Source organism: Rhinatrema bivittatum, chromosome 3 (genome assembly GCF_901001135.1).
Source record: "Rhinatrema bivittatum chromosome 3, aRhiBiv1.1, whole genome shotgun sequence".
NCBI lineage: Eukaryota > Metazoa > Chordata > Amphibia > Gymnophiona > Rhinatrematidae > Rhinatrema > Rhinatrema bivittatum.
This window is the reverse complement of record NC_042617.1, coordinates 255850231-255862353: the sequence shown is the minus strand read 5'-3', so window position 1 is coordinate 255862353 and position 12123 is coordinate 255850231. Positions and strand designations below refer to the sequence as shown.

Below are 12123 nucleotides of genomic sequence, written 5' to 3'. Positions count from 1 at the left end.
TGGACAGCGGCCCTGCAGAAGATGCTGACGCTGAAGAGAGGAGCCGGAGCAGGCCTCGACCAGGCCCGACGTGGGAGGCAGGGTTCAAGCCGTGAAGAGAAGCTGCATACGACTCCTGCCACAGAGGTGTGGCTTCAGGATGGCCTCCAGGCTGCGGCCAGGCCCAAGGGACTTCGGCGGTACTCTGCCGCGGGAAGGCCTGCCACGAGTGGCTCCATGCTGCGATGAAGAACCCTGGCGCGGCTCCTGCCATGCTGGCTTGATGGTAGCCTCTGGGCCGTGAGAGAAGGACAGCTATGGCTTCTGGACGGCCGCAGGAGCGACGAAGACAGTGGCAAGATGGCGGCCTCCAGCTGTGGAGGTAAGCTCCTGCTCGCGGCTAGGCCCGCGGGCAGGAGTGCAACAAGTGTAGTGTTATTGGACCTTGTTTTCAGTGGAATTCAGGCAAAGTTATAGCTCAAGTTATCTGAGATACACAGGACCTCTGAGCCATGTTTTTCAATATATGATAAATATTTTTCATCACCAAACTTAGCAAATATTTTATTTTCTAAATTTCAAATTTGGATGATTTACATCCTTAGAGATTGGAGAAACCAATTACATATTGTGAAAAAATCTGCCTTTCCTAGCACAGATTATAGGACATATGCCTACAATATTAACACAGAGAATGCTATATTTATTTATTTATTTATTTATTTCAATGTAAACCGGTGTGATTTGTACGTCATACAGGAATGCCGGTATATAAAAGTTAAAAAATAAAAATAAATAAATTGAGAAGCAAAAGCAATTAAATTCTTCAGAGGTGTGCACAAAAAATAAAGGTTTATAGGTATATTTATTAAAGAGAATAAACTTTTAACACAGCTTTCGCTCTTTAAATTTTCCAGGTATCAGGAAAGAGCCATCCAAATCCTTTGTACCAAGAACTGTCATGATTGGAGGAAAGGTACGGCATTCACCAAAAATGTTCTTTTTGTTAAATAAAACTTCAGAAAATTCACTTCTGCCTAATTGTTTTTATAAGGCTCATTAAACACTTGGAAAGCCTCAGTGGACAATAACAAAAAACTGAAACACAAGCTAACCAATAACGAGGTTGATATTCAAAGCCTTTCTGTGCTTAATATTTCGAGCAAGCACACAAAAGCCGAGTTTTGAAATTTTACCTTCCTAAACTCATAAAGTTTGTGTATATATGGCCAAATTTTCAATGGCCCGCATCAGGCCTTGCACGCACTGTGTGCATTTTCGAGGGGCCCAGCCACACGTATTATCCCCGGTATGCGCAGAAATGCTGGGCCATCGGAAAGGGGTGGGCCAGGGGTGTGGTCTGGGCGGGCCAGGACAGCACATTAGATACTGTCCCGGGGAACCACGCACCGGCAGCTGGCCGGCATGCAGAAGTTACTTCAACTCAGAGGTTGAAGTAAGTTTTAAAACAAAAAATCCCAAAACTAATAGTTGGGGAGGAGAGGGGAAAAGGTACCAAGGTTAGGTAGGGTTATAGGGAGGTCACTCACAGTCCACTCCTTAATTGTAGCAGACTGCGAGGGAACTGGGTAAGCCCTACTCGCATCGCCACACATTGCTTTTAGAAATTGACCCGCCCGCATTGCGAGCGCAGATTTTAAAATCCAGTGCACATATGCGTGCGGGAACTGTATTTTATAACAAGCGCGCATCAACGTGCGCATATTATAAAATAGCCGCACTGTGTCAAAAATTATGTGTATCTGGAAAAAGGTCCGATTGCTGGAAGTTACATCCAATAACCACAACTCTAAGAATAACTTGCTCACCAAAAATTGTATCTTATTGTTTTTAAGATATGACCATCATAATAGGGCACATGTTATATTGTGTACAAAACACATTCAATAACTATGCCAATATTTTGTAATCGGTCATTTTTAATTGATTTTTTCTTTTTTGCATCAATAAAATTCACCCAAATGTGTTCCAAGTGTCCAAATAAATATCTTGCTTATTCTGATTAACAATATTTAGAAAAAATTACTTAGCTGTGCAAGCTGAAATCCATTTGTTCTTATTTTGTTTCTTTTAATTAAAGTCCATTTAATCGACTAAATGCCCAAAGCCGACGTTGTACTCTAAGCAGCGCCCGACACGGTCTGTGTTTCGGAGTCCTGATCCTTCCTCATGGGGCAATAAATCTGTAGTGCTCTGCTGCCATCATTACGGCTTACTGGCTCCTGTTCCAATAGCGTCGGGAACCACGCGCACATGAACACACGCGGACTTTTTAAAATCTACCCCATGGTTTTTTGGGTACACAAAAATGAGTATCAGTGGAATCGTTCTAGGGTGGGCTATGCTTTAGCTAGTGACCGTATGCAGTACTTGCTCTCTGGTTAAAGTTATACGCACAAGTCTGGTCAGAAAATTGCAGTCCTAACTTTACCAAGGTAAAATCACGCGCATAACTTTATCTGAGTATATAGAGAAGGATACTTGTGTGCATAAGTCCACCTAAATATCAGGGAAAAGGTGAGCATGTAACTTTCCCCGGATATGTTTGCCACTCACCAACTCTCTCAATATGGACCTCAAGGTTTCTATTGCAACCTCCCTGAGCAATGTGATTATTGCCCCCTTAATACCTTGCATAACTTGTGTCACTGTGTTCTCCTGCAGGCAGCTCCTGGCTACCATATGGCCAAAATGATCATCAAGCTAATCACCTCAGTAGGCGAAATCGTCAATAATGACCCAATTGTAGGAGACAGACTCAAAGTCATCTACTTGGAGAATTATCGTGTGTCCCTTGCTGAAAAAGGTAGGCTAAAAGGACTGAGAAAGAAATATAGCCCATAATAGACAGGATGAGCATGTGGAAGATATAAACTTGTGTCTTATTAGAGCAGGATTTGGGAAAAAATATAAGATCAACTTTGGTTATCTGATCTATAATGTTTGGTGTATACTTCTTAAGTGAACATAATCTGAAAGAGTGATCAGGTAGCAGAATTTGTTCAGAGTTGTTGACAGGCTGCAGATTAACTGTCATCTCGTACCTGAAACTGAATTCTTGGTTGCCAAAAAAAAAAAACATCTTTCTATGTCCATTGTAATTAAATACACTGTTTGGGGGCCCTCTTCCATTGTGGAGTTTCCATCTCTTTTCATAACTATATTATTATTCTAAATATCAGGGCATCATTTCTTCTCACATGTTAAGCTGAAAACATGTACATTTTTTTCTAATTTCTTTAAATTCAAGGAATACTTCTATGCAAAAATAGAATTATTACAGGAAGTGCACTTTTCATTTTTATGTAGCTGTTTCCCTCTTTTTCTTGTTTGTAAATAAAACAATATTCCCCTGGCATAAAACTGATGTCAGGAGTCATGACAAGTGGCATCATCTTGTGATGGTGTGAGTTACGTTTTTGGGTAAATATTTCTGTCACCACCAAGAATTTATATTCAGCTCTTCCAAAAAGATTTTCTATAGTAAAAAGTGAAAAATTAAACCCTACCTCAGGATTACCTCTGGTAATAGGGACAGTAACTTTGAAACAGACACCTGGGCACACATGTACGTGCACATGCTAGCTTGCGCCAAAGGGAAGAAACCCAATGCATACAGAAATTCCATACAAGCGGAGATTTGGCCAACATTCTCTCCACCTAGCATGTTGTTGCCCAGGTAGAGTGTCCATCAAGCTAGGTAGAGAGAACGTTGCCCAAAGCACTTCTTGGAGTGAGCGTCCTCACTCCGACGGCCAGCAAATCTGCACTAGAGACCACTGTTCTGTCCGTAGGTCTCATGTGGAATGCAAAAGTGGCCCCCAACCCCCGACGCTCATACCTAATCCCCACCCCGAGTTAGTAGGTAGCCCTCCCATAGGGATTCAAATACCTATGTAGGGCATAGGCACTATAGTAAGGTGCTCTCTCGCTCTCTCTCTCTCTCTCTCTCCCTCCCCCCGGAACTATCGTGGATGGCGATAATCCTTTTCTGGCCCGTAGCGCAGTCCATAACGCGAAGTTGGAGTTAAAATCCGCGATAGCAGCCGCGCTAACACTGCGGTTGTTTCGCCACACACGATACACAGGTTCCCGCTTTACATATGCTCCGCCCCAACTCCGCCCCCTGAATACCAAATGACTAATTTGCATTCGCGAATCGCGTTAACAGCTGTTAACGCGATTCGCGAATTTATCGCACGCGGTAAAGTGCTTTGAAAATGAGGCCCTAAGTGTCAAAGTAGTAATAAATACCGGTGATTAATGCAGCAAAGGGTACAGTGGAGAGTTCATTCAGTGGTGACAATTGTATGTTCCCTGTACGTACCTGGATCAGTCCAGACAGTGGGTTATGTCCCCAATCCAGCAGATGGAGTCAGCACAAGCTTTGAGGGGGCGTATCCATATATACTACTACCCCCTCTGCAGGAGTTCAGTATCTTCTGACTCCAGCAGATGCGAGTAGGGGAATCAGGCTTCCCCTCCTTTTCCTTCACTTTCTTGCTTGATTATGGCTTGTTGTTGTCTTTTTCTGTGGATCAAGTTTGTATCAAGTTTGTATTAAGTTTAAAAAAAAAAAAAAAAAGGCAGAGTTCTTTCAACTTCTGGGGAGTGGCTTATCTTCCTTGTCTCTTCTCTGCGGCCTTGCTGTTTATTTCTCGTTGCAGCCAGGGGTAAGTTTGTTTTTCCTTTGTAGTTTTTTTCCTTTACAGCTCAGCCCCCGGTGCCCGCGAAAGCCGGTGGAGCCGGCCTCTTCGCTCTTTACTCCCTCACCCGCGGCCATTTTACAGCTCCTCATGGGCTGCTGAGCCATTTAGGGAAAGATGTCTGGGGCGGGTCGTGTGGCCGGGAAGGCCCCCCCGCGGCACCCTCCTCTATTTTCGGACAGCGGGCAGTGCGGGCCGACCGGGCCCCCCCGCAGCGGCGCCTTTGTGCGCGTGGCCCCCCCCGTGGCTTTTGCTTTTCTCCTGCAGCGATCCCGATGCCGCGGCCGTCCCGCTGTGCGGCCTGCAGAGACCCGGGGACCCGGATTTCCCGGGAGGGCATCTGTGCACGATGCCTTCCCGGGGGGGAAGGTACCTCACAGTCCCTGACTGATTTCTCTTTTTTGCCCGGGCGGTGCGGGCTGGCCACTCCGCCATTTTTGGCGGGAACGGCGGCCATTTTACATTCTGAGCGCCCTGAGGCGCAGGCCACGAGGGGGAACGGATCCCTGGAGGCCACGAGGGAGAACGGATCCCTGGAGGACTCTACCAGCGGGGGTGTTCCCCCGATTTTGGTGCAGGAACCAAGCACCCAGAGCCAGGGAGCAGGAACCACGCCGCCCCCAAAGCACACCCGAGCAGGCCGGGGTTCTCTCCGGAGTTTATCCTGCTCATGCATACCGCTTATCTGCAGGGGCTGGAAGCACCTGTGGGACCCCCCCCCCTCCTAAGATCCCTCGGATGTCGCCCTCGACGCCGGCCCCCCCCGACCCTCCGGGAGTGGGGGCCTCCCGCCTTCCTACCCGGGTCCGATCCACGCCCGCGGCAGTGGGGGCGGTGTCAGACCCAGCGGGACATGGACTTGACCTCCCGGACGGGGGACAAGGGGACGGCACACAGGAGGGGGATGATCCGCGTACCCTACGCCTCTTCCAGAGGGAAGAGCTGGACGACCTCATCCCGCAGATCATCCAAGAATTAGATTTGGATCCGCCACCAGACCCGCCTGCCCCAGTAGCTCCCGCTGTCATCACTTCTTCAAGGAAGGGAGATCCTGTCCTGGCGGCACTCCGGCCGAGGGCTCGGGCTTTTCCCATTCATGACTCGTTTTTACAACTTCTCACCAGGGAATGGGACACCCCGGAGGCCTCCCTGAAGAGCAGCCGGGCTATGAAAAAGCTGTACCCACTCCCCGAAGATTTTCTGGACCTCATCAAGGTCCCAAAGGTGGACTCCGCAGTGTCGGCGGTCACGAAGAGGACGACTATCCCAGTGACGGGAGGTGCGGCGTTGCGGGACACACAGGATCGTAAGTTGGAAGTTTTCCTTAAGCGGGTTTTCGAGGTCTCCGCTCTGGGTATGCGGGCGGTGATGTGCAGTTCGCTTGCCCAGCGGGCTAGTCTCCTTTGGGTCACGTCTCAGAACCTGCCGTCCGATGAGGCTGCCCAGGCAGATCGGCTAGAAGCCGCAGTGGCGTATGGGGCGGACGCCTCGTACGACCTTTTTCGGGTCCTCGCAAGATCCATGGTTTCGGTAGTGGCAGCACGACGACTACTGTGGCTACGCAATTGGGCGTCTGATACGTCCTCTAAGTCCAGTCTGGGCTCTCTTCCCTTCAGGGGCAAGTTCCTCTTCGGGGAGGATTTGGACCAGATCATCAAGTCCCTGGGGGAGAACGCTGTTCATCGGCTGCCGGAGGATAGGTTTCGACCATCCAGAGCGTTTTCTTCTTCTCGGACCAGAGCGCAACGGCGCTACAGGGGCTACAGACAGACGGGCTCCCGGCCATCCGCCCCCAGGTCTCAGCCCTGGTTGCGCGCCTTCCGCGGGCATCGGCCCGCACGCACTACTCCCGGAACCGGGAACCCCTATACCAAGTCTTCACAATGATGCCAGTCTCGCCCACTCCCCTGTCCCCAGGATTGGGGACCGACTAACGTATTTCTAAGCGGAGTGGGCACAGATCACCTCGGACCAGTGGGTCCTGGATACCATAAAACACGGCTACGCATTGGAATTTGTCCGCCCCCCGCAGGGAAGGTTCATCTTTTCCCCCTGTGGCTCTGACCTCAAGAGAGGAGCGGTGCAGCTGACTCTGGACAGACTCCGGGAGATAGGCGCTACTCGGGCCACTATTCCATCTATTTCGTCGTACCAAAGAAGGACGGTTCCTTCCGGCCTATCCTAGTCCTCAAGGAAGTCAACAAATCCCTTCGAGTCGTTCGGTTCCGCATGGAAACGCTCCGGTCAGTGATTGCGGCGGTGCATCGGGGGGAGTTCCTCGCCTCCCTGGACTTAACGGAGGCCTACCTGCACATTCCCATCCGCCCGGACCACCACAGTTTCCTTCGTTTCAAAATTCTGGACCAGCATTTTCAGTTCACGGCTCTCGCGTTTGGATTGGCGCCGGCGCTGCACACCTTCACCAAGATCATGGTAGTTGTGGCGGCAGCTCTCCGGAAGGAGGGCATCCTGGTTCATCCTTATCTGGACGATTGGCTCCTCCGGGCGAAGTCATTCGATCATGGACGCTCAGCGGTGACCCGAGTAGTACGGTTTCTACATTCCCTGGGATGGGTAGTGAACTTCTCCAAGAGCTCCCTCATGCCCTCGCAACGCTTGGGTTTTTTTTGGGGGCAACTTTCGACACCCTACTGGGCAAAGTTTTTCTGCGCCAGGACAAAGCTCAATCCTTGCGGGATCACACACGACGGTCCTCTGCGTTACCAGAGCCCACCTCCTGGGACTACCTGCAACTCCTGGGAGTGATGGGGTCCACCATCGACCTTGTACCTTGGGCTTTCGCGCACCTCAGGACCTTACAGTGGGCGCTCTTCTCCCGTTGGAAACCAGTATTGCAGGACTATCAGATGATTCTCCCGCTCCCACAGAATGCCAGGGACAGTCTGGGCTGGTGGTTGGATCCGCCGAACCTGGCCCGTGGCATGTCCCTCGATCTGCCAAATTGGGTGGTGGTGACCACCTATGCCAGTCTAGCAGGCTGGGGTGCAGTCTGCGATCGAAGCGCCACGCAGGGGACGTGGTCCACGGTGGAGGCGAAGTGGTCAATCAACCGTCTGGAAACCAGAGCGGTCCGGCTAGCTCTGCGACATTTCCTCCCGCTTCTTCGGAACCGAGAAGTCAGAATCCTATCGGACAACGCTACCACCGTAGTCTACATCAACCGACAAGGAGGCACGCGCAGCCCGCAGGTCGCGCTCGAGGCGGCGCTGCTGATGCAATGGGCGGAGCGTCATCTCGTCCGGCTAGCGGCCTCGCACGTCGCCGGTGTGGACAACGTCCAGGCGGACTTCCTCAGTCATCAACTGCTGGACCCGGAGAGTGGTCTCTCTCCGACAAAGCAATGCAACTTCTCGTCCATCGGTGGGGGGCCCCCCACTTGGATCTGATGGCGTCCGCTCTCAACGCCAAGGCTCCACGCTTCTTCAGTCGCCGGAGAGAGCGCGGAGGGAGTGGATGCCCTGGTCCTCCCGTGGCCGCCATATCTTTCTTTTCCACCATGGCCCCTGGTGGGCAGGATGCTCCGCAGAATAGAAAGCCATCAGGGGACCGTGGTTTTCGTCACCCCAGAATGGCCCAGGCGACCCTGGTTTGCGGACCTGCTACAGCTGGTGATCGACGGGCCAATCAGGCTGGGGCACCTCCCCCAGCTCCTACATCAGGGCCCGGTATTTTTCGAGCAGGCAGAATTCTTCTGTCTTGCAGCCTGGCTTTTGAGAGGCGCCGCCTCCGGCGTCGGGGCTACCTGGAGGCGGTAGTATCCACGCTATTGCGGGCACGAAAGACATCGGCCTATGTTCGAGTCTGGAAGGTGTTCGAGCTGTGGTGTACCACCCAGGCCACGAGACCCGCTAAGGCTTCTGTACCTCAGATCCTTCAGTTTCTACAGGCGGGGGTGGAAAAAGGGCTCACCTATAATTCACTACGGGTTCAGGTGGCCGCCCTTGGTTCGCTGTTGAGCGATGGGGGCTCTCTTCTACAGCATCCTGACATTGCTCGTTTTCTCAAGGGTGTCAAGCATATGCGTCCTCCTTTACGGGACCCTTGTCCCTCCTGGAGTCTTAACCTTGTGCTTTGCTCCCTGTCGGGACCACCGTTCGAGCCGCTGCGCAGCGCAACGATAAAGGATCTCACTCTCAAGACTGTATTTCTTGTGACCATCTGTTCCGCTCGACGCATCTCGGAGATGCAGGCTCTGTTGTGTAGAGAGCCCTATCTCCGTTTCTCCGACTCTGGAGTTTCGCTTCGCACCGTTCCCTCCTTCCTTCCGAAGGTGGTTTCTGCATTCCATGTGAACCAGACGGTGGAGTTGCTGTCCTTCTCTTCCTCAGAGCCGAAGTCTCTCCGTCTCTTGAATGTCAAGCGCACTCTGCGCCTCTATCTGGAGGCTACAAATGAGTTCCGAACCTCTGACCATCTCTTTGTACTCTGGGCCGGTCCTAAGAAGGGGTCTCAGGCCTCGAAGACTACCATTGCCAGATGGCTGAAGGCCGGCATTGCTGCTTCTTACATTGGGGCGGGTCGGACTCCCCCACCTGGAATCGTAGCGCATTCTACACGTTCTCAGGCGGCTTCCTGGGCGGAGGTTCGCTCGGTATCCTCGCAGGAAATTTGTAGGGCAGCCACCTGGAAATCGTTACACACGTTCTCGAGGCACTATCGTCTGCACCTCGCCTCTTCGGTCTCTGGACACTTTGGCGAGCAGGTTCTCCGAGCAGGCCTCGCAGGACCCCACCCGATTTAGGGAAGCTTGGGTACATCCCACTGTCTGGACTGATCCAGGTACGTACAGGGAAAAGAAAATTATTATTTACCTGCTAATTTTCGTTCCTGTAGTACCATGGATCAGTCCAGACGCCCACCGCGTTTGGGTTCTTGATCCTGCTCAGCTCTGCGCTGCTTCTTGCTCGCAGTGTTCTGTGTCTTCACAGTTGTTTCTTTTCGCTGTTTTTCACAGCTCCCTACAAGTTGGTAGGATGTTTGCAGTTACTTGTTGCGGTTACAATTGTTTTCATTATCTGTTTCCACAAACTTGATCCTTCGGGGGTTTCTACTCGGGCTTTGATATACTCGATACTGAACTCCTGCAGAGGGGGTAGTAGTATATATGGATACGCCCCCTCAAAGCTTGTGCTGACTCCATCTGCTGGATTGGGGACATAACCCACTGTCTGGACTGAAAATTAGCAGGTAAATAATAATTTTCTTTTACTTGTTGGAAGAGAGAAACAGTTCTTGCTGTGGGCAGAGGCAGATGGGGAGGATTCCGATGAGTCCTGGTTGCGAGCGGTGTGCAGAGAAAGGTCGAGGTCCTGGAGTCAATCGTCGGAGATGCAAGAAAGTCTGAAGGCTTCTGCGGAGAGGGTTGTACAAAAAGGGCGCACGCAGGGGCGCACCAAGGGGCAAGCTCCTTGGTTGTGCTCCTTAGGCGCATGACGCCTGCGTGAGAAGGAGAGATTTCAAGCAAAATCTTTTAGCTTCTCTGACGTGTTCCAGCTGGGGGAGGGGTTAGCAACCACGAGGTGGAGGGGAGGAGTGGGTCCGATCGGAGGGCTGAGTGCAGGGGAAACTCAATCCAAGCCCTGGATCCTGGCTTGGAGAGCAATTGAAACAAGCAGAAAGTGGAACAACAGTGGGCCAAACTAAAAGGAACAACAGTGGGCCAAAAGGAACAACAGTGGGCCAAACTAAAAGGAGCAATTACTGAACCGACTAATATATATGTTAGAAAAGTAAAGAAAAGCAAGAAGAGAATGAAACCTATCTGGTTCACAAAGGAGGTGGCTGATAAAATAAAAGTTAAAAGAACAGCATTTAAGAAATATAAAAGATCCCAAAGGGAGGATCACAAGGAAGAATATCTGGTAAAACTGAGGGAAACAAAGAAAGTAATCAAGAAAGTAAAAAGTCAAGCAGAAGAAAGGATTGCAAAGAGGTAAAACGAGGTGACAAAACATTTTTCAGATACATCAGTGAAAGGAGAAAAGTCCAAAGTGGTATAGTGAAATTGAAAGGTGAAAAGGATCAATGGGTGGAGACAGATGAAGAAATGGCAGAAATATTAAACAAATGCTTCAGTTTGGTGTTCACTAAAGAAGACCCCGGAGAAGGACCAACGCTAGTTAACAAGAAACGGGAGGGGAGTGGAATGGATGAAACTCTGTTTACGGAAGAGAATGTATGGGAAGAACTAGGAAAACTGAAAGTGGACAAAGCCATGGGGCCTGATGAGGTTCATCCCAGGATACTGAAAGAGCTCAGAGATGTGCTGGCGGCTCCGCTAAGTGACCTGTTCAATAAATCCCTGGAAACGGGAGTGGTGCCGAGTGATTGGAGAAGAGCGGCGGTGGTCCCTCTTCACAAGAGTGGAAGCAGAGAGGAGGCTGAAACTACAGGCCAGTTAGCCTCATCTTTGTGGTGGGAAAAGTATTGGAGTCGCTGCTGAAGGAAAGAATAGTGAACTATCTACAAGCAGCAGAATTGCTGGACCAGAGGCAGCATGGTTTCACCAAGGGAAGGTCCTGTCAGACGAATCTGATAGACTTTTTTGATTGGGTGACTAAGAAATTGGATCGAGGAAGAGCGCTCAATGTCATCTACTTGGATTTTAGAAAAGCCTTTGATAGGGTCCCGCACAGGAGGCTAGTGAATAAAATGAGAAGCTTGGGAATGCGTGCTAAGGTGGTGGCCTGGATAGCAAACTGGTTGAAGGACAGAGGACAATGTGTGATGGTAAATGGAACTTACTCAGAAGAGAGAGCGGTGATGAGTGGAGTGCCGCAAGGGTCGGTGTTGGGACCAGTCCTGTTCAATATCTTTGTGAGCGACATCGTGGATGGGATAGAAGGTAAGGTTTGTCTATTTGCGGATGATACTAAGATCTGCAACAGAGTGGACATGCCGGAAGGAGTGGAGAGAATGAGATGGGATTTAAGGAAACTGTAAGACTGGTCGAAGATATGGCAGCTGAGATTCAATGCCAAGTAAGTGAAGAGTAAGGGGTGTGGAAATCCAAAAGAACTGTATTTGATGGGGGTTGAAGGGCTGATGTGCACGGAGCAAGTGAGAGACCTTGGGGTGATAGTGTCTAACAATCTGAAGTCGGTGAAACAATGTGACAAGGCGAGAGCTAAAGCCAGAAGAATGCTGGGCTGCATAGAGAGAGGAATATCGAGTAAGAAAAGGGAAGTGATTATCCCCTTGTACAGGTCCTTGGTGAGGCCTCACCTGGAGTTCTGGAGACCGTATCTCCAAAGGGACAGAGACAAGATGGAGGCAGTCCAGAGAAGGGCGACCAAAAAGGTGTATGGTCTTCATCGAATGCCTTATGAGGAGAGATTGAAGAATCTAAATATGTACACCCTGGAGGAAAGGAGGAGCAGGGGTGATATGATAAAGA

General features: G+C 50.4%; 1 protein-coding gene across 3 annotated transcripts in view; it reads left to right on the top strand.

Annotated features, from left to right (window-relative positions):
* PYGB (glycogen phosphorylase B) overlaps positions 1 to 12123 on the top strand; it is a 346630-nt gene that overhangs the window by 268324 nt on the left and 66183 nt on the right. For all 3 annotated transcript variants that reach the window (XM_029594500.1, XM_029594502.1, XM_029594501.1), the window contains exons 15-16: positions 897 to 955; positions 2665 to 2806. In XM_029594500.1, the coding sequence (XP_029450360.1) occupies positions 897 to 955; positions 2665 to 2806 (201 nt within the window). The remainder of the gene's footprint in view (positions 1 to 896; positions 956 to 2664; positions 2807 to 12123) is intronic.